This window comes from Megascapheus bottae, chromosome 3, assembly GCF_031878675.1.
Source record: "Megascapheus bottae isolate mThoBot1 chromosome 3, mThoBot2.hap1, whole genome shotgun sequence".
Taxonomy (NCBI): domain Eukaryota; kingdom Metazoa; phylum Chordata; class Mammalia; order Rodentia; family Geomyidae; genus Megascapheus; species Megascapheus bottae.
The window spans coordinates 90,649,571-90,671,827 of record NC_143511.1 but is presented as its reverse complement, the minus strand read 5'-3'; the positions used below and the strand labels follow the sequence as shown (position 1 = coordinate 90,671,827).

Genomic DNA, 22,257 nt, shown 5'->3' with positions numbered 1-22,257 from the left:
CAGCGCCCAGGCTGAGTTCAAGCCCCATGACTCCCCCCCCCCAAATAAATAAATAAAATAAAATCTAGAAAATTGAGAGATAAAATTGGGTGCTGTGGCTCAGCCTTTACTCCCAAGTAAATAGCACCTTCAGTTTAAAGCCAGCCGCGGCAAAAGTGTCAACCAATAAAAAGATGGTCATGGTGGCATGAATCTGTTCTCCAAGCTATGTGGGAATTATAAAAAGGAGAATCGTGGTTTGAGCCAGGCAAGGAAAAAGTGATTAGATTTCTCTGATTGGGTTTGGAGAAATAAGTGAAAGCAAAAAGGACTTGGATCATTACTCCAGTAGTAGAATGCCTGTGTGGCAAGCAGGGGCCTTGAGGCAGTACCCTAGTAATAACCCCTCCCGAAGGGAAAAAACGTTGAGAGATAATACTTAATGGAATATTTGAAGGTTGTTCTCAAGATGAGGTATTTTTAAGTGATCTATTATGTATTTTGCTTCTTGGTTGGTATGTATTAATCGTAAACACAACTTTTATTGTGAAATTATGCAAGCACACACCGTACTTCTATTTCCCCCTTTGTGCCTCCCTGTTTCCTTCCTCCTGCCCTGCTTTCCCTTCCCTTCCACCGACCCCCTTTCTATTTTCATGACTTTGTTTGTAGCTTTACTTTTTCTCTGTAACTTCCACAAATAAGAGAAAATGTAAGGTACTCCTCTTTGTGGGACTTACTGTATTTATTTATTTATTTTGTTGGGTGTGGTGGCTTGAAGTCAGGACCTGAGCACTGTCCCTGAGCTTTCTCAAGGCTAGTACTCTTACCACTTGAGCCACAGCACCACTTCTTTTTTTTTTCTGAGTATGTGGTACAGTGGAATCAAACCCAGGGGTTTGTGCATGTCTGACCCACAATGAACCTTTTTTTTTTCTTGTCCGTCATGGGGCTTGAACTCTGGGCCTGCCCGCTGTCCCTGAGCTCTTCAGCTCAAGGCTATAGCCCTACCCCTTGAGCCACTGCCCCACTTACCATTTTCTAGTGATTAATTGGAAATAAGAATCTCAGGTTCTTTGAACTGGGATCCTCAGATCTCAGCCTCCTGAGTAGCTAGGATTACAGGTATGAGCCAACGCGCCCAGCTCCACCATGAACTTTTATGCTTAAACTGTAATCCTTTAGCTCTCAGCTTCCCAAGTAGCTAGGGTTATGGCATGAATCACAGATACCCAGCTGTTTGTCTTGATCTTTGTTTCATGGTCAGTATTGAAGAGATATGAAGAAAATCCCATTCATTTCAGCGATGTTGTATGGATTATTTAGGCTATTTCTAAAGGCAGATTCCAGGTGCTCTGTAAGATATGTTGTTTAATATAAGCTTATTTTCTTCTTTAAGAAGTGTATTTTTGGGCCAGGAGCACAGGCTAGTGGTTGGGTGCTCACTGAGCATGCACGAAGCCCTGGGTTCGACTCCTCAGTATCTCATCCATGCAGCCCTGGGTTCGACTCCTCAGTATCTCATCCATGCAGCCCTGGGTTCGACTCCTCAGTATCTCATCCATGCAGCCCTGGGTTCGACTCCTCAGTATCTCATCCATGCAGCCCTGGGTTCGACTCCTCAGTATCTCATCCATGCAGCCCTGGGTTCGACTCCTCAGTATCTCATCCATGCAGCCCTGGGTTCGACTCCTCAGTATCTCATCCATGCAGCCCTGGGTTTGACTCCTCAGTATCTCATCCATGAAGCTCTGGATTTGATTCCTCAATATCTTATACACAGAACAAGCCAGAAGTGGAGCTGTGGCTGAAGTGGTAGAACTCTAGCCTTGAGAAAGCCTAAGGACAGTACTCAGACCCTGAGTTCAAGCCCCACAACTGACCAAAAAAAAGTATATTTTTGTTTTTTTTTTGCCACTCCTGGGGGCTAAACTCAGGGCCTGAGTGCTGTCCTTGGGCTTTTCCTCAAGTCTAGTGCTCTACCACTTGAGCCAATCACCAGTTCCAGCTTTTCTATGTATGTGGTACTGAGGAATATAACCTGGGTCTTTGTGCATGCTAGACAAGCACTCTAATACTAGGCCAGACTCCTTGCCCCAGAAATGTATTTTTAAGCAATTAAATCTTAGGCAATTGCAAAAGGGTAAAAAAAAAAGACTCTAAGTCCTCTTTTTGTTGTTGGTGGTGGTGGTCTTGGGGCTTGAGCTCTGGCCTGGGCACTGTCCCTGAGCTCTTCAGCTCAAGGCTACCACCCTACCCTTGAGGCATAGCCCCACTTCCAGTTTTCTGGTGGTTAACTGGGGGTAAGAGTCTCAGGTTCTTTAGTACTGGGGCTGGCTTTGAACCAAGATCCTCAGATGCAGCCTCCTAAGTAGCTAGGGTTATAGGTGTGAACCACCGTGCCGGCTTCCACATCCTTTTTGCTAGGTTTTTGTCAGTGGTAACTCCACACCTGCTATCAAGGCCAGGAGTTTAACTGAGGCTTAGAGATTTTCATACATTTTCACTGCTCTGTAATACCTAAGAATCTGATGAGTATAAGAATGTGTTCAGACTCACAGGAAATTGTCAGGATGTCTCCATAGTGGTTAGCCAGGCAGACATCCCATTAGCAATGTAGGAAGAACCCAGTTTTATTTCACATCCTTGCCAATATTTTGTATTCTCATATTTTTTAGTTTTAGTTGTTCTAACAAATGGATAGTGATGCTTTGCCCTAAGTTTAACTTACTAGTTTAACTAACTAGTGCTCAATGATATGGAACATTTTTCATGTATTTTTTTAAATTTTTTTTGCCAGTCCTGGGCTTGAGCTCAGGGCCTGAGCACTCTCCTTGGACTTCCTCAAGGCTAGAACTCTGCCATTTCCAGCTTTTTTTCTATGTATGTATGTGGTACCAAGGAATTGAACCCGGGTCTTCCTGCATGCTAGGCAAGCATTCTACCACTAAGTCAAACTCCCGGCCCCTCATGTATTTTTTTTTAAATGTCTGTGTATATACTGCTGGATGGAATTATTTTTTAATTTTACTTGTGCCAGTCCTGGGGCTTGAACTCACAGCCTGAGCACTGCCCTTAGGCTTTCTCCAGCTAGAGCTCTACCACTTAAGTCACAGTACCATTTCTGGCCTTTTCTGTGTATGTGGTACCAAGGAATCAAGCTCAAGGTTTCCTGGATGCTAGGTGAACACTCTACCACTAGGCTACACTCCTGGCTCCATCTTCTGTTCACTTTCTTCTGTGCTGTCCCTGAGTTCATTTGCTCAAGGCTAGCACTCTACCATTTTGAGCTACAGCATCTGGTGGTTAATTGGACATAAGAGTCTCACAGATTTTTCTGCCCAGGCTGGCTTTGAACCATGATCTGCAGATCTCAGCTTCCTGAGAAGCTAGGATTATAGGCATGATCTACCAGTACCTGGCAATTAAGTCATTTTTTGATGGTTGAGGCAGGAGAATCATTTGAGGAGTGCAAGGCCAGACTGAGCAACACAGAAAGACATGGTCTTAAAAAAAACTTTCATTAACCTTTAGTAGTGCTTAGTTCGTGTGTGTGTGTACCTGTCTTAGGGTCTGAACTCCAGGCTGTGGGTGATGACCCTGAGCTTCTTTTTGCTCAAGGCTAGCACTCTACTACTTGAGCCTCAGATCCATTTCCAGCTTTTTTTTTTTTTTGTAATTTGTTGAAGATAAAAAGTCTTTCATAGACTTTTCTGCCTAGGATGGCTTTGAATTATGATCCTTAGATCTCAGTCTCCTAAGTAGCTAGGACTACTGGCCTAAGTGACAGGCGCCTGGCCAGTTCTTAGTTCTTTTTTTTAATTTAAAGAATTTACAGGGCCGGGAGTTTGGCCTAGTGGTTAAAGTGCTTGCCTAGCATGCATGAAGACCCGGGTTCGATTCCTCGGTACCACATACATAGAAAAAAGCCGGAAGTGGTGCTGAGGCTCAAGTGGTAGAGCTCTAGCCTTGAGAAAGTCCAAGGACAGTGCTCAGGCCCTGAGCTCACGCCCAGGACTGGCCAAAAAAAAAAAAAAAGAATTTACTAACACTGATTTTTACATCATATTTCAAATGTCATGTTTAACAAACAAGTGTTCAAGAAGTACAATCACTGGCACTTAGATTTTAGAGCATAAGTAAAATTAACCTGAGGGTTTGTATGTCATAGGTGCATATGAATGTATATAATAAAACGTTATGTCTATCGAGTATATAGCCCATCATAGATTTTTATGTCTATGTAGTTACGTTTATATCTCTAAGACCATGTCCATAACCTTGGGTACCCAAATATTGAGTCATCTCTCTTGTACTATTTGCATCTAATATCCACATATTAAGGATACCATGCACCTTTTGTTCCTTTGGTCTTGATTTATGTCACTCAGCATGATTCGCTCTAGTTTCATCCACTTCCCAGTGATTGCCCTTATTTTATCTTGTCTGGTGGCTAGGTAGAATTCCATTGTATATATGTACCACATTTTTTGTATCCTTTCACCTGCAGTGGGGCATCTGGGTTGTTTCTATGGCTTGGCTACTGTGAATAGTGCAGAGATGAACATGGCTGTGCAGGTGCCCTTATCATATCCTGGGTTATGATACCCAGGGTAGATGCCCAGGAGTGGTATGGCGGGATTGTAGGGAAGGTCTATTTTCAGTTTTTAAGGAAACCTCCAAACTGCCTTCCAGAGTGGTTGTACTAGTTTACATTTCACCAGCAGTGCAGTAGGGTTCCTCTTTCTCCACATCCCTGCCAGCATTTGTCATTGTTTGAGTTCAAAGCCTTGGCCATTCTGATTGGGGTAAGGTGGTATTTTAGGGTTGTTTTAGTTGCATTTCCTTTCTGACCATGGATAATGAGCATTTTCTCATATGTTTCTTTGCCATCTTAGCCTCTTCTTTTGATAGGTCTCTCTTTAGTTTCCTTGCCCATTTAGTGATTGATTTGTTGGGCTTGGGAGGGGATTAGTTTCTTGAGTTCCCTGTAGATATTGGATATTAAGCTTTTGTCTGATGTATTATTGGTAAATATCTTTTCCCAGTTGGTTGGCTGTTGTTCTATTTTAGTAGCTATGTCTTTATCTGTGCAGAAACTTGTCATTTTTACATAGTCTCATTTGTTGAGTCTCTCTTCAATCTATTATGACCCTGGAACCCTGTTCAAGAAGTTTTTGCCTGTGCCTGTGAGTTCCAGTGTCTCTCCTACTCTATCATGTAACAGTTTCAGGTCTGATATTGAGGTCTGTGATCTATTTTGAGTTAACGTTTGTGCATGGCGACAGACTGGGATCAAGTTTTAGTTTTCTGCATGTGGCTGCCCAGTTTTCCCAGCACCAATAATTGAATAGGCTGTGTTTGTTCCACTGTATATCTTTGGCTCCTTTGTCAAATACAAGTTGACTATAGGTATGTGGTTTTATTTCTGGATCTTCTATTCTGCTCCATTGATCTTCTCATCTATTTTTGTGCCAATACCATGCTGTTTTTGTTATTATGACTCTATAGTTTAGTTTGAAGTCTGGTATTATAATACCACCTGCATTGCTTTTTTTTTTCTTCTTCTTTTTTTTTTTGCCATTCCTATGCTTGGGCTCAGGACCTGAGTACTGTCCCTGGATTTTCTCAAAGATAGAGCTCTACCACTTGAGCCATAGCACCACTTCAAGCTTTTTGTATGTATGTGGTACCAAGGAATTGAACCCTCGTTTTCATGCATGCTAGGCAAGCATTCTACCACTAGGCCAAACTCCAGGCGCTGAATTGCTTTGGCTATTCTAGGTCTTTTATTGTTTCATATGAACCTTTGGATTACACTATTTCAGTAAACAATGTCCTTGGGATTTTGCTGCGGATTGCATTGAAATTATATATCAATTTTTGTAATATGGCCATTTTCACTATGTTGGTTCTCCCTATCCATGAGCATGGGATGTCTTTCCATTTCCTGGTATCTTCTTTGATTTTTTTCATTAGGCTTTTATAGTTTTCATTAACTACTTCCTTTACATCCTTGGTTAGTTTAATTCCCAAATATTTTATTCTTTTGGGGGGCTATTGCAAATGGGATCATTTTCTTGATTTCTCCTTCTGTTTGTGTGTTATTGGCATACAGAAAGGCTACTGATGGGCCAGGAGTTTGACCTAGTGGTTAAAGTGCTTGCCTAGCATGCACAAAGACCCAGGTTCGATTCCTTGATACCACATATATAGAAAAAGCCGGAAGTGGTGCTGAGGCTCAAGTGGTAGAGTTCTAGCCTTGAGAAAGTCCAAGGACAATGCTCAGGCCCTGAGATCAAGCCCAGGACTGGCAAAGAAAAAAGAAAGAAAGAAAGAAAGGCTACTGACTTTTGAAGGTTGATTTTTGTATCCTGCCACTTTGCTAAAGTGATTTATTAGTTCTAGGAGTTCGGGAGGGAGTAGTTTTTAATCACATATTCTTGGAAAAGCTTGTTTGAAATGATTAGAGGGAACAGCTTCTGAGGTCTTCAGGGTGCATGCTCTCTACCACAGCATGGTACACGGTGGAAGTAAAAGTGACTACCACCAGGTTATTGTCCCAGATTTTGACACTAGCTCAGATGAGGATAATAGTATGCTAACTTAAGAGTCACCAAGGCAAATATATGTGGGTGAACTGGAGCAGGAGCCAGTCAGCCACCTTGCCCTGGGTGTGGGAGGTTACAGCTTTTGGAATTTAATATGCTGCCTCTGCCACCAGTGTGTACATGTGCCTGCACATATACAGTGGGATGTGGGACTCGGGAGAGGCTGCTTAAGTGCCCTTATCAGGCAAGAGGAGATGACAGGCTCTGCCTGGCATTCCCACTGTCAAGTGAGAGTCGTCGCCCGTCCCCTCCATCCAGTGGTGTTGACCTCAGGACAAGGAGCAAGCACTCTGAACCCTTGCTGGTCTTCAGAGGTGGCTTGTGGGATAGACTTGCATAACTGTGGTTGTATTCTCAGGCCCTGTCCTGCTATTGACCAGTGAGAACATCAAACAGCGCTTTGGCTCTGCTGCCCTGGACAGGTATATGAACCTCCAGCACTTGGTTTGTCCTCACATAGAAACAGCTTGGAAAACACTCACTTAATCCTCTGGTTTGGTGTAGCTGTGGTCTGAGACAGCCTCACTGCCCTTCTGCCTCTCCAGTACTACACACACACACACACACTGGGCACCATCAGAGCTTGCAGGGGACCCCAGGCTCCTCCTTATCATATGGATAGTTCTCTACTCCACCTTTTCTTGACTCCCAACCTCTAAGCTCAGCCACCGCCTCTGTTCTGCTGCCTAGATCCAGGGCCTCGAGCTTCTGTGGGAGGAAGGCATACTAATAAAGGTATCAGTGCTCTTTGAGGGCCTCTGGGAGTCACCACAGAAAGTGAAGGGCTATGTCCATGTTTCACAGTATCCACGAGTACCGGCTGTCCAGCTGGCTGGGGCAGCAGGAGGACATCCACCGAATTGTGCTCTACCAAGCCGACAGCACACTTACTCCCTGGACCCAGCGCTGCATCCGACAGGCTGACTGCATCCTCATCGTGGGCCTGGGTGAGCAGGAGCCTGCTGTAGGGGAGGTGAGCGCTTGGGGAGATTCTCCCCCTTGGAATCCTGTTTCTTTGTCCTTGGAATGAAACATTTCAAGAATTCAGGAGAGGATTTCAGTAGTCTGCAACACATGCTCTAGCATACTTTGCTTTGTTCTCTGGGGCTTCAGCAGAAACCTAGCAGGGCCTAGTCCCCTGGCCCTGGTGGCGCCCTGTAAAGACAGCCTCTGTCTGACACTTTCACAGGTTATATCAAGTGCTCCTCACATGTTTAAAATTTTATAGAAAATGTACCTATTTTATGATATTCTGAAATTTCCTTTTTCCTAAATAGGTTTTGAGTTTGTCCATCCATTTTTATGGTTGGATTTTTTTGGGGGGGGTCACTCATGGGGCCTGAGCTCTAGGTCTGAATGCTGTCCCTGAGCTCTTCAGCTTAAGGCTATCACTCTGCCACTTGAGCCACATCACCACTTCTGGTTTTCTAGTGGCTAATTGGAGATACGAGTCACAGGCTTTCGTGCCTGGGCTGGCTTTGAACCGCAATCCTCAGATCTCAGCCTCCTGAGCAGCTAGGATTACAGGTGTGAGCCACCAGCACCTGGCCTATGGGTGGATTTTTATCCATGCTGCTTGGTTTGCTATTTGTGAGCACCCCACAGAAGGCATCTGCGCATGTAGATGTTCTCAGCCAGTGGTTACTGTGCAGTAACAAGATATGTACACAGGCAGGTACCCAAGAGCTTCTGACCTAGCTGTGTGCCTCCAGGCTTACCAGAGGTTTTCTGGTTCATTTCTGGTTTTCTCTGTGTGTGGCCCAAGGTACAGGGCTCCATTCCAAGTCCTTCCCAGGATGGGCTTTTGTCCAACTCTGTGATGTGATGTGTTATTGTTCCCACCTCCTTTCTGTTCCACTGTTGCACCCTTATCTTCAGCCTCTGCCCAGCCTGTCTAATCGTCTCTGATTAGACAGTGCTCTTGGTCTTCAGGAGTGATGCTCTCCCTCAGCGGTTAGCACCTGAGAAATGTATGTTCTGGGAAGGTCGTAACATGTGCTCACAGGAGGAGGAGACACCCCTGAGCTCACACCCTGCTCCCTTGACCCTGACTGTCCAGAACACACAGGCAGATGCTGTAGTCAGAGCATCAGTCTCCCCAAGAGGGGCCCTGTCACAGCCCAGCTGGCCACAAGAGTAGGGAGCCCCTCACTGGACCGGCCCACAGCCTCCTGTCGTGTGTGTGTGTGTGTGTTGGGGGGGGGGGCAGCGAACAGGACAGTTTCCAGTGCAGGCCTTGGTGGTGGCCCCGTGCTGGTCTTGGCTTTGCCGTGTCCTCAGGCTCCCGGATGACTTGAGCTAGCCGACCAGGTCCTGCTTCTTCACAGCTGGAGCGGATGCTGGAGAGCACAGCCGTGCGTGCCCAGAAGCAGCTGATCCTGCTGCACAGGGAGGAGGGGCCTGCGCCTGCCCACACCGCCGAGTGGCTCAACATGCGGAGCTGGTGCTCTGGCCATCTGCACCTCCGCTGCCCCCGGCGTGTCTTCTCCAGAAGGAGCTTGCCCAAGCTGGTGAGGCCCGGTGGGCATACTCAGTGGGACTCTTGGTCCCCACTACATCCTCCTCTGATCTCTTGCATTGTGCTTGCACATTCAGAACCATCTTCCTCTTTCTCAGTTGCCCAGCATTGGAGCGCTGTGAGCTGTGGTAAGGAAGCTTGCCTGTGCTGCTTCTGAATGATCTGGTTTTCTTGGGCCACCAAAGAGTCCTATGTCCTATAGATGAGGGGAGATTCATCATGGTGGAACCTGGGGTCCAGTGAACACTGGGAAGATGGGCCTGATGGGTCAGGAAATAACCAGGGGCTAAGCTGAGAATTTCACTCTCAGCAAAGAACCTCAAAAGCTCCCCCTACCCCGGTCAGGTCACCCCATCTAGCAGAACTGACACAAACCTCTTCTTTCTTTGCCCTGCAGGCCCAGGGGGTGGGTGGGCTGGGGGAACTCTGAGGCTGTTCGCAGGCCTCAGCCTACTGGACAGTCTCCAGCTGGGACTGGTGGGCTAATTCCGGAGGGAACGTCTCAGTGAGGCTTAGCCTCTAGCAGCCCAGCAGCTTCCTCAGTGAGCCTGGCTCGCCTCCGGGCATTTGCTCATGGGTCTGTGTTCTAGAGAAAAAAGGACTATTGCTGACTAGTGGAAGAAGCCACCCAGTTAGTGAGGACGAAGGAGGTATTGGCTAGGATTTTGCGTAAGCCCCTGCTGTTTTTGGTCTCTTCTCTCAGGTGGAGATGTACGACCGTGTCTTCCAAAGGCCTCCAGACCGGCACTCAGACTTCTCCCGCTTGGCACGGGTGCTGACAGGCAATGCCATTGCCTTAGTGCTTGGAGGAGGGGGTGCGAGGTGAGCCCACGCCCACGTGCTGCTCCACTTGCTTGTGGAGGTGATGGTTACCCCATGGCTACAGGAGGGTGGTGGGGTCGGGAGGAGGGTGGTGGGGGAGGGCCATCAGTGGAAAACCCTGAGAGCACCCGGGCTCTGTCCTCTTCAGGGGAGTTTCCACGGGTGGAAGGGGCGTGGCTGACATCTGAAGAACCTGGGGGCCATCTGTGTGCAGACCCAGAAAGCCTGGAGTTCGTTGTTGCCACAAGATGAAGGAAAACGTGTGGGGCCAGGAGTGTGGCCTAGTGGTAGAGTGCTTGCTTGAGTCCTTGGTACCACATACATAGAAAAAGCCAGAAGTGGTGCTGTGGCTCAAGTGGCTCAAGAGCTCCAGCCTTGAGAAAAAAGTCCAAGGACAGAGCTCAGGCTCTGAGTTCAAGCCCTAGCACTGACAAAAAAGAAAAGAAAACATGTCTCAGATTGTCTTTGTTTAAAGTATTTACTTACCACCGCTGACTCCTCTTCTGAAAACTACCTGTGTTTTCCTTTTGCCAGTGTCCCCACTGGGATCCCAGTGAGTGTGTTTCCATTTAACAGTGCTGCATAAACTTAAAGTGCTCACAAACCAGAGACGTTCTTTAGTTCTTTGAGCTGGGAGGTCTTTAAAAGACCTACAGCACTGGTGGCTCAGGCCTTTAACCCTAGCTACTCAGGACGCTGAGATCTGAGGATCAAGGTTCAAAGCCAGCCTGAGAACGAAAGTCCATGAGAATCTTATCTCCAGTTAACCACTTGGAAAACCAGAAGTGGTGCTGTGGCTCAAGTGGTAGAGCACTAGCTTTGAGCTGAAGTGCTGGGACAGTGCCCAGGTCCATAAATGAGAGAGACATAGCCCAAATAGTTCTCCCTCAAGTTGCTGTCTGACCCTTAGCACCCTTCTCAACTTGAAGGGAAATGGCGACAGCTAGGAGCAGAGGAGGAGGGCCAGACAACCTTCCCAGGACTGGGGCCTGCCAGTGCCCTGTGCTGGGCTCTAGTTGTACCACTATGGAACTGAGGTGACCCTGGTGGGGTGGGTGGGGAGCTTTGTGGTGCACAGGGAGGGATCTGTAAGAAGGGGTGGAGTGAGGGGTGTGCAGTGAGGGTCCTCCAGGGATCCTGACACCCTGCTCCATCTGTGGGTGAAATGGCACTGGGCTCACCTCAGTTTGGGATCCAAGATCTGAGCAGCTTTCCCCTCACTTGTTCTCTTGAATCTTCTGACAGGCTTCCCTGGCTTATGGGCCAGATTTACAGCATTTTCAGTGAAAGTGGCATTTTAAAAATTCTTCTTCCTCTTCTTCCTCCTCTTCCTCTTCCTCCTCCTCCTCTTCTTCTTCTTCTTCCTCTTCCTCCTCTTCTTCTTCCTCTTCCTCCTCCTCCTCCTGCTCCTCCTCCTCCTCCTCCTCCTCCTCCTCCTCCTCCTCCTCCTCCTCCTCTTCTTCTTCTTCTTCTTCTTCTTCTTCTTCTTCTTCTTCTTCTTCTTCTTCTTCTTCCTCTTCTTCCTCTTCCTCTTCCTCTCCTTCCTCTTCCTCCTCTTCTCCTTCTTCCCCTCTTCTGCCTTCCCCTTCCTCTTCCCTTCCCATTCCCCTTCCCCTTTCCCTTCTTTTCCTTCTCCTTCTTCTTCTTTAGTGTGGGCTTGAGCTCAGGGCCTGAGCACTGTCCTTGGGCTTTCTCAAGGCTAGAGCTCTACCACTTGAGCCTCAGCACCACTTCTGGGGTTTTTTTTCTACGTATGTGGTACTAGGAATTGAATCTGGGTCTTCATGCATGCTAGGCAAGCACTGTATCACTAGGCCAAACTCCCGCCCTCTTCTTTTTGTCAGTTGTGGAACTTGAACTCTGGGCCTGGGCATTGTCCCCTTCCTCCTCCTCCTCCTCCTCCTCCTCCTCCTCCTCCTCTGCTCTTTTCTGTCAGTTGTGGAACTTGAACTCTGGGCCTGGGCACTGTCCCTGAACTCTTCAGCTCAAGGCTACCGCCCTACCTTGAGCCACAGCACCACTTCCAGTTTTCTAGTGGTTAATTGGATATAAGAGTCTCACGGATTTTAGTGCCCCAGCTGGCTTTGAATCATGGTCCTCAGATCTCAGCCTCCTGAGTAGCTATGATTATAGGCATGAGCCATCATGCCCAGCAGCATTTAAAAAATTCTCTGCATGGCCTAGGAGTTTGGCCTAGTGGTAGAGCACTTGCCTAGCATGCACGGAGGCCCAGGTTCGATTCCTAGGTACCACATCCATAGAAAGAAAAAGCCAGAAGTGGTGCTGTGGCTCAAGTGGTAGAGCTGTTGCCTTGAGAAAGCCCAAGGACAGTGCTCAGGCCCTGAGCTCAAGGCCCAGGACTGGGCCATTTCTGGGGTTTGTGCTAAAGACTTCATACTTGCTTAGCTTGTGCTTGTGCTGGACCAGCACTTGCCTGGCTAGTATTGTCCCTCCAGTCTGCTTCCCCACCCCTACCCCGGGCCTGGAACTTGAACTCTGGGTCTGGGAACTGTCCCTGAGCTTTGTGCTCAAGGCTGGTACTCTACCACTTGAGCCACAGCACCACTTCTGGCTTTTTGAATAGTTTATTGGAGATAAGAGTCTCAGGGACTTTCCTGCCCAGGCTGGCTTTGAACCATGAACCACGTATCTCAGCCTCCTGAGTACCTAGAATTACAAGCATTAGCCACTGGTGCTGGCTCAGTCTGTTGTTGTTTTTTGTTTTTCTTCCTGGGCTACCTTCAAACCCATCCTCTTCCGGATCTTACCTTCTTGAGTAGCCAGCATTACAAGTGTGAGCTACTGATGCCAAGCTGAAAATAGCATATTATCAGGGTACATTTGAAAGTCATGTAATTCTGTAAGGCATAATAAAAAAAATTCTCTGTCTATCCCACAATACCAGTGCCAAATCTTTTCCAGAAATAACCACTTGCAGGTCTTTCTCGTCAGCTGCTTCTCTGTGTTTCTAAGTAGTATTCCTATTGGACTAATTGTGTGGTCTTTTCAGTTTTAGGTTATTGATTTCCTAGCCTATTGACACATGGCTTCTCATCATGCCTCTGTTGTGCTGCCTCTCCACCCTCATTTACAGTCCCGATTTGTCCAGCCAGCATCCACTATGTGGCATCATGGTGATATGATTCTTTCAGAGCTAAGCCATACTGGATGGCACCCTATGATCTCATTCACTTCCTTGGGAATAGTAACTGTGGCATTTGCATCTGTTCATTTTCAAAGGATGTCACTGGTACACCCATAGACACTCTGCTGGGAGACTGCTGTCCTCTGAGTAGGTTCAGACAGACCAGTGCATCTCTCTCTTCCAGCCAGCCAGCCCTCTCTTCAGTGCATCTCTCTCTTCCAGCCAGCCAGCCGTCTCTTCTGCTTGTCTAGCATACTACTGGTATTGGAATTTTTCTCCACTATGATCCTGGAAACTGCTTTTGTGTCTGCCCTATGTTGAATTCATTTTCTGCATTCCATGATATTCTCTATCTTGATGTATTCCTTATTTTATTTTATTTTTTATGTCATCATGGGACTTGAACTCTGTGCCTGGGCACTGTCCCTAAGCTCTTCAGCTCAAGGCTACTGCCCTACCCCTGAGCCACAGCACTACTTCCAGTTTTCTGGTGGTTCTTGGAGATAAGAGTCTCACGGACTTTTGTACCTGGGCTGGCTTTGAACTTTGATCCTCAGATCTCAGCCTTTTGAGTAGCTAGGATTACAGGCATGAGCCACCTTGCCCAGCTTGTATTCCTTATTTTTGTTGGCTACATCCTCTAGAAACTTCCTTAAGAGTGGACGAATAAGAGAGAAAAATGACAAGCCTATGCTCTTATGCTTGAGTGATAGTTTGACTGGGTATAGAATTCTAAGTGGACATATATTTTCCTGAGAGGTTTTATAGAGTGATCTTATGTTCACAGCTTTTCGTATTGAGATATCCAATGGTATTTCAACTCGCCAGACCTGCTTTTTAACTCTTGGTGTTCTGAAAGTATGTGATGATGTATGTCTGTTTCACTAGATTCCATGTCAGCCCTTTTCAGCTTGTCAGCTCGTGAGCTTCAGCGTTGGGAAGGGTGGAGAGGGGCTGTATTGGGGCTTTTACGCAGGGCTTCATCCTTGCTAGGCAGAGGTTTGGCCACTTGACCCAATCCACAGTTCTTTCTCTCGCTTCCCATTTTTTGAAGAGGATCTCATATTTATGCCTGGGTAGGCCTGGACCTCAATCCTCTCAGGACCAAGCTTTCTGGGTGGCTAGGACAGCAGACATATTCCCCTACACCAGCCTTTTATTGACTGAGATGTGCATCTCATTAACTTTTTGCCTACGTTGGCCTTCAGCAATGATATTTCAATCTCAGACTCCCAAGCAGTGTCAATGACAAATGTGAGCCACTGTGTCTAGTCTTTTTTTGGGGGGGGTGGCAGGTGGGGTGGGTGGAGGGAGTGCCAGTCCAGTCCACGGGCTTGGACTTGCCCGTGCACTATCCCTGAGCAAGTGAACTACCACTTTAAGCCATAGTGCCATTTCTGTTTTGGGGGGAGTTAATTTGAAGCTAATGGAGTCTCACAGACTTTCCTTCCCAGGCTGGCTTTGAACTGTGATCCTCAGGCTTCAGCTTCCTGAATAGCTAGGATTACAGGCATGAGCCACCAACTGATACCTGGCTTGGTCACATTTTTTTTTTTGGCCAGTCCTGGGGCTTGAACTCAGGGTCTGGGCACTGCCCTCGTGCTTGCTCAAGGCTGGTGCTTAGACGTCGTGTATGCTAGGCAAGCACTCTACCACTAGGCCATGATCCCAGCCCTGTTGGTCACATTTTCAATTTTAAAATTAAAAAAAAAGTTTGCTTCTTTTCTGTTCTCTCTTCCTAGAGCATCTCATGACCAACCCAGTGAGTCATATAATTGTCATATTTCATAATTATTTGATAATTGTTTCTTCAATTTTTTTCCATATTTTTTGACAGTCCAGTTCAGGGCCTGAGCACTGTCCTTGGACTTTCGCAAGGCTAGAGCTCTACCACTTGATCCACAGCACCACTTCGGCTTTTTTTTCTATGTATGTGGTACTGAGGAATCGAACCCAAGTCTTCATGCATGCTAGGCAAACACTCTACTACTAGACCAAACTCCCAGCCCTTTTTTCCCATCTTTTTTGAGGATTTTTTAAAATGTGCTGTCCAATTACTCTTTCTTGCTAAAACATTTGTAATAGCTGAGTACTTTTTTCCTTCCACCAGTCCTCAGGCTTGAACTCAGGCTGTGGGTGCTGTTCTTTAGGCTTTTTTGTTTAAGGCTAGTGCTCTGTCACTTGAGCCACAGCTCCACTTCTGGCTTTTGGGTGCTTAACTGAAGATAAATGGCTCACAGACTTCCCTGCCTGGGCTGGCTTCAAACCACAATCCTCAGATTTGAGCCTCCTGTGTAGCTAGGATTACAGGTGTGGCCACCAGTGCCCAGCTATCTAAATCCTTTTTTTTGAGTACCAGGTGTCCAAATTCTTTTTGAAACAGGGTCTTGCTGTGTAGCCCCCAGAATGGCTTAGACCTGCAGACCCCCTTCCCTGGCCTCTCAAGCCCTAAGACTAGAAGTATGCACAGTGTACAGTATACAGTGTACAGCTTGTGTGTGCTTTTGCTTTTCCCAGCATTCTCTCTTTGTTTCACTAATGCAGCCATTATCTTTCTCTGAGAACACCCGTGGCAGATGTTTGTTAGTGTGCTTGCACGCCGGTGTGCTTGTGTTCATGCACCATGACGTAGTGAAGCTGTGTGTTCTTGATCATCTCTGTGACCTGTATTTCTGGTCAGCATTCTGCCCGACGCCCCACTTGTATTTCTCCTGCTGACAGACATTTGGGTTATCTTCTGTTTTTCGTTTTTAGGAACACAGCTATGATAACCATTTTTTTCGGTGTCTATCTTTCCCTTTGGGGAATTGCTCTTGTGGGCTGGGGTGCCATCTTACACTCATCAGCCAAGTTGACTCACATTCTCACTCCCCTCAGAACTGTCATTTAAGTCCAGTCATTGGAGATAAGAGTCTCAAGGACTTTCCTGCTCAGGCTTGCTTCAAACTGTGCTCCTCAGATCTCAGCTTCCGGAGTGGCTAGGATTACAGGCCCTGTTAAACTGGGGGCTGGAGGAAGTGTAGCTAGGGCATGAACCCCAGATGTTGTACTTGGTAGGCAAACACGTAGCCAGTGAGCTACATCCCAGCCCCATTTGTTTAGCTTCTTTTGTGAAGTGTATCCACTTAAGTTATTTTTCTATTTCAAACAGGTTGTCTCTCTCTTTTTGGCTGGTCCTGGGGATTGAACTCGGGGCACTGTCTCTGCGCTTCTGGTGCTCAAGGCTTGCACTCGACCACTTGAGCCACAGCACCATTTCCAGCTTTTCTATGTATGTGGTACTGAGGCCTCGAACCTGGGTCTTTGTGCATGCTAGGCAAGCACTCTACCACTAGGCCAAACTCCTGGCCCCCATAGTTCTTGTTGTGTTAATATATATATATATATATGTATATATATATATATACATATATGAATTTTACAATTTTATCCATTTTGTATGCAATGAAATACATTCCCATTGTGGTGCAACCATCAGCACTGTCCTTTCCAGAACCTTTTCATTATGCAAAACAACTCTGTGCCCACTCAGTGTACACTAGCTCCCATCCCCACTCCCTTCACCTCTGGTGACTTACTCTGCTTCCCATGTGTCTATCCTAGGAACCTCGTGTCAGTGTCCTTTTATCTTCCCCGTGTCCTTCCTCACTGAGCATGCTGATGTGCACACTACAGACAGTTGTGTGTGGACTTAGGCTCTGCTCACCCATTCTTCCGCTGCTGAGCACTGATTGCCTCCACCTTTCCTCCCCTCGGTTCTGTGTTTGGAGTCTCTGTTGTCTGGTTTTCCTGTGGGTCCACTTTTTCTGTCTGCTGCTCAGCCCCCATGGGCTTATGGTCATGTGGTCTTTTCTCCTGGTGATGGCTGATGATTTTTTGGTTGAGTGACACACATTTATATAAAGATGGTAAAAATTATTTGAGGCTCTGGGTAACTTTGGTCTGGTTTTGAAGCCACTCTGATCTGGCTTCCTGGTCTCTTGAGGACTGGCTCATCCTGATTCCCGGGGTAGCCTTCTATGTATTTACCAGGACCGCTCTTTTCAGCCTATTGGGGTCTCAAGTGTTTATAGGTAGAAGGGACCCCACAGTGGCTCTCCTTGGCTACCTTCTCCCTCCCCATCTTAGATGCAGCGTCTCCTCAGCACCTCCAGATAGAAGGATTTTGAATTACATTCAGATTTCCTCTCTGAGCCAGCATCTTGGCTCCCTTGTCTAGGAACTGAGGAGGCAGGTCACAGGCAGGTCGCAGGCAGGTCGCAGGCAGGTCGCAGGCAGGTCGCAGGCTTCAGGCTGTGACTGGCCTGGGAATACTTACTACTTCTCTGTGTTTCTGCTGGTGAAGGGGCTGTGCCCAAGTGGGTGTTGTCAGGGCCCTGGCAGAATGTGGCATCCCTGTGGACATGGTTGGAGGAACATCTATTGGAGCTTTCATGGGTGCCCTGTATTCTGAGGAGCGGAGCTACAGCCAGATGAGGATCCGGGCCAAGCAATGGGCAGAGGTAAGTTCAGTGATAGGGCCCTGCAGGCCGGAGGGGAGCCTGGGGGAGGAGGTGGTCTGAGGACCTTTGTGGGAAATGGTCTGGTGGGGACCAGGTCCCCGCAGAGGGAGGCCATTGAGGGACATTGGCCATTGCTACAGTAGGAGGAGCTGATGTTACAATTACTGTCAACAATAAGAACAGCTATGCCATGCCTAGCATGCATGAAGACCCGGGTTCGATTCCTCGGTACCACATATAGAAAAAAGCCGGAAGTGGTGCTGAGGCTCAAGAGGTAGAGCTTTAGTCTTGAGAAAGTCCAAGGACAGTGCTCAGGCCCTGAGCTCAAGCCCAGGACTGGCAAAAAAAAAAAAAAAATAGCTATGCCAGAGGCAGCGGTCAGGGAGGGGGACAGCAGGGGCCTGGGACTGGTAAGGAGCAGAGCTGTAAGATGGAGGAAGGGAGGCCCCGGTCTGGAGTTTCTGTAACAAAGACACGCTGTAGGGTGAGCAGTTTCAGATCAGCTAATGTGGGTCAATCCTGAAGGCTTGAGTTCCCTTTGTCCTTGGCCCTGGGTGATTTAGGAGAGGAGATCATCTTGGTCGTGATCAGACCAGGGAGGGATGGGATGCAGGCTGCACACCCCAGGGAAGATGTGAGCTGCTTTGACCAATAGCCTGGCCTTGTCATAAATGGCTGCCAGAATGCAAACTTCAAATGCAGAATCAAAGGACACAGGACAGGCTCCTTGGGCTCAGCTCCCCAGCAGGCCGGTGGCTCGCTGCCCTTCCAGGGCTGGGCTTTCTCCTGAGACATCAATAGTGCTGTACTGAAACTGCGTGGGATCAAAAGCATTCCTGTTCTACTTTTGTGTGTGTGTGAGGGTCATAGGGCTTGAGCTCAACCTGGACGCTGTCCCTGAGCTCATCAGCTTAAGGCTATCGCCCTTACTCTGGGCCTGGGCGGGCGTTGTCCCTGAGCTCTTCAGCTCAAGGCTATCACCCTACCCTTTAACCAAACCCCACTTCCCATTTTCTGGTGGTTAATTGGAGATAAGAGTCTCAGTGCCGGGCTGGCTTTGAACCTTGATCCTCAGATTTCAGCCTCCTGAGTAGCTAGAATTACAGGTGTGAGGCACCGCATCAGTTTTCTGTTATATACTTTTTTTTTTTTAAACCAGTCCTGGGCTTGAGCTCAGGGCCTGAGCACTATTCTTGGACTTTCTCAAGGCTAGCGTTCTGCCACTTGAGCCTCAGCACCACTTCTGGCTTTTTCTGTATATATGTGGTACCGAGGAATTGAACCCGGGTCTTCGTGTGTGGTAGGCAACCACTCTACCACTAGGCCAGACTCCTGGCCCCCTGGCTTTTTTTTTTTCCTATGTATGTGGTACCAAGGAATCAAACACTGGTCATTGTGCATGCTAGGCAAGCACTCTACCACTAGGCCAAACTCCTGGGCCCTCCTGTTCTACTTTTTAAAGGAAAAAAAAAATTTGATCATCCTCTATGTTAAGCTGAGGAACCAGCTACTGCTGCATTCCCCAAGGATGCTGACATTCCACGATTCTTCTCTGTAATGATTTCCCATCACCCCGTAGTGTCAAGAGAGAGGGTCTGGAGATGCTCCTGTGCCCTTAGTGATGGGGTGGTGGCTTCCACAAGCCATCTCACAGCAATAACTACATGGCCAGCCAGCATAGGACAGCTTAGTGAGCAGTCATGGGCTGAGACCAGCTCGGGGCCCGAGGAGAAGCCTCTCCCTTCCCTCCCCTGCTGGTCTAGTCAGGGAAGTCCTTTCATCACCCTGAGGGTGACCTGTGGGTCCCTCTGAAGGTAGCCACCTGCGGGGATCCCTTGTTGGCCAAGGTAGAGTGGAGCTGTGCCCCTGTCCCCTGGCCCGGCTGGGAGCTGGGTGACAGTGGGGCTAAGTAGGCTTCCTTGAGAATGGATGAGTCTGCATGGATCTCAAGCTCTCTTCCTCTCTCCTGTGTTGAGCACTTATTTGTCTTCAAACAGGGAGGTCCCCACCCCACACGAGAGGTGAGCGCTGGGCTCCAGGCACTTCTTGTGCTGATCCTGGGGCACTGTTTTCTCTCCCTTGCCTGGTGCTGTCTGTGCCAAGCAGGCAGATCTGGGTGGACCCTCCGGGCAGGACGGGGCTCTAGAACCCTCTAAGGCTGCACTGGCAACGCCTGCCTGAAAACAAGAAGGGACATGGGACCCGGGGCTCCCTGGGAATGTGTCCCAGCTTCTAGGCCCAAAAGCTTCTTCTAGCCTCAGTCTTGAGACTCAGTCTCAAGCCAGGCACTTGTGCCTATAGGGCCTGAGGAAGCTCCTAGAGCTGCAGGCATGGGCACACACATGCTCAAATGCTGCTCTAGCCAGGGCACACGAGCCCTTTGTAGAGTCTCCCTGCCTCTAGAATATGACATCGATGGTGAAGACCATGCTGGACCTGACCTACCCGATCACATCCATGTTCTCTGGAGCCGGCTTCAACAGCAGCATCTGCAGCGTCTTCCGGGACCGGCAGATTGAGGTGAGCTGCCCAGCACACCCTCCCATCTTAGCTGGGCGCGGTGGTGGCTCACGCCTGTCATCTTAGCTACTCCAGAGGCTGAGATCTGAGGATCAGGTTCAAAGCCAGCCAGGGCACTGAAGAACTTGAGACTCATCTCCAATTAATCACTTGAAAACGGGAAGTGGGGCTGTGGCTCAGGGGTAGGGTGGTAGCCTTGAGCTGAATTGCTCAGAGACAGCACCCAGGCCCAGACTCAAGCCCCAAGACCCCCCCCCCCAAAAAAAGATCCTCCCATCTTCCCGGCTCACGGTGGCCTTCGGCGCGCCTGTCGGCGCAGGGTAGGGAGCAGCATGCAAGGTGTTCCCTTCTGAGCCTGGCCTCCCACAGGACCTGTGGCTCCCCTACTTTGCCATTACCACCGACATCACAGCCTCTGCCATGAGGGTCCACACGGATGGTGAGTGCTCCTCTCCCATCCGCTGGGTTAGCGGGCCGCCCAGAAGGATGGACAGGAAGGTTGGCAGCTCTGAGGCTATGGACAGTGCTGAGGGCCTCACAAAGGAAGTAAAGGTCACAGACAGGGGGGTAGAGGATGGCCTTGCCTCAGGCCCTGGGCAAAACAAAGGAGTGAGGATGTCCAGACGGACAACAGGACCCCAGGTGGAGGAACAGAGAGGTACCACGGAGGGTAAGTCTGATGTCTAGAGTCCCCAGGGGAAGACACCCAGTTCCTCCCTCTGCTTGGGGGATAAGTCCTTTTAGGAATGAGGGGTCCCTTTAGTGGTGGCTACTCAGCCAGCTGACCACCCTAGAGGTAAAACCTACAGGCTCTCAGACTGACCAAGGTGAGACAGGACAGGAGCCCACAGTGGGCAGGAAAGGCCTCCCCGTCCCCCTTCACCAATCCCTGTAACCTCTCAGGCTCTCTCTGGAGGTATGTGCGTGCTAGCATGTCCCTCTCGGGCTACATGCCCCCCCTCTGCGACCCCAAGGATGGACACCTGCTGATGGACGGAGGCTACATCAACAACCTCCCAGGTACCTACCAACCACCGAGAGGAGGGGGTGCCACGGCTCCCTGACCACTCCGCCCCTGGCTGCCTGCCACTCCGCCTCTGTGTCGGGAAGGCTGGGGTGGTACACGTTTTCCTTAGTGTGTGCCAAGGGAAAATGTCAGTTGGCAGTGGAGCACAGAAACATGCCCATGCCCATGCGCAGTCTACCACCAGCATATGGCTCTGCCTGTTATCACAGCAGCACACAGAACAAAGGCCAAGTAGACAAACGAGAAGCAATTAAGTTCCATCTGTACCCACAGTCAGGAACTAACAGACTGCAGGTGTCGTGTGTGCTGCAGGTGAGGCCGAGCCTGTTACCTGCTAGACAGAAGGGCCACAACAGTTCTGTGGCACATGACTGCCCATACAGCCGGGGCATGTGGACTTCCTGCCTCCGTAAGCCCAGGAGCAATGCTGGAAAACGCTGGGCCCTTGGGGCTCAGGGAGGAAGGGCCTAGCTCTACTCCTTACCCCCCCCACCCAAGTGTGCCCCTACTCCCAGTCTCCTGCTGCCTTATCTGTTGGCTCTGGTGGCCTCCACTTCTCCATAGCGGATGTAGCCAGATCCATGGGAGCAAAGGTGGTCATCGCCATTGACGTGGGCAGCCGGGACGAGACGGACCTCACAAATTATGGTGATGCCCTGTCTGGGTGGTGGCTGCTTTGGAAACGGTGGAACCCTCTGGCCACAAAAGTGAAGGTAAAGTGGTACAGATGCACTGCGGTGGCCTCATCCTGCGGGCTGGGGGGTGTGGTCATCTCCCAGGCTCTGAGTTCAGCAGCTCTGGTCATTCCACACACTGCTGTCCAGGCCCTGGGACCAGTTTGGGGTAAAGGGGACAGAAGAGGCCCAGCCAGAAGGCCAGAGGTTGCATAGCTTATCGGCTCGGAGTCCATTCTGGCCGGGCCAAGAGGGTGACCCACGCCAGTGCAGGGCTCTCCGGTGCATCTGAACAGGTGCTCAACATGGCTGAGATCCAGACTCGCCTCGCCTATGTGTGCTGCGTCCGGCAGCTAGAGATGGTGAGGAACAGCAGCTACTGCGAGTACCTGCGGCCCCCCATCGACAGCTACCGCACCCTGGACTTCGGCAGGTTCGACGAGATCTGTGTGAGTATCA

At 49.0% G+C, this 22,257-nt stretch overlaps 1 protein-coding gene across 1 annotated transcript in view; it reads left to right on the top strand.

Annotated features, from left to right (window-relative positions):
- Pnpla7 (patatin like domain 7, lysophospholipase) overlaps window positions 1-22,257 on the top strand; it is a 65,282-nt gene that overhangs the window by 41,448 nt on the left and 1,577 nt on the right. Inside the window, exons 21-30 of the mRNA XM_090331033.1 lie at window positions 6,949-7,012; window positions 7,395-7,563; window positions 8,918-9,100; window positions 9,812-9,930; window positions 17,421-17,577; window positions 19,981-20,097; window positions 20,467-20,536; window positions 21,001-21,117; window positions 21,689-21,837; window positions 22,095-22,247. Coding sequence (XP_090187159.1) covers window positions 6,949-7,012; window positions 7,395-7,563; window positions 8,918-9,100; window positions 9,812-9,930; window positions 17,421-17,577; window positions 19,981-20,097; window positions 20,467-20,536; window positions 21,001-21,117; window positions 21,689-21,837; window positions 22,095-22,247 — 1,298 coding nt within the window. The remainder of the gene's footprint in view (window positions 1-6,948; window positions 7,013-7,394; window positions 7,564-8,917; window positions 9,101-9,811; window positions 9,931-17,420; window positions 17,578-19,980; window positions 20,098-20,466; window positions 20,537-21,000; window positions 21,118-21,688; window positions 21,838-22,094; window positions 22,248-22,257) is intronic.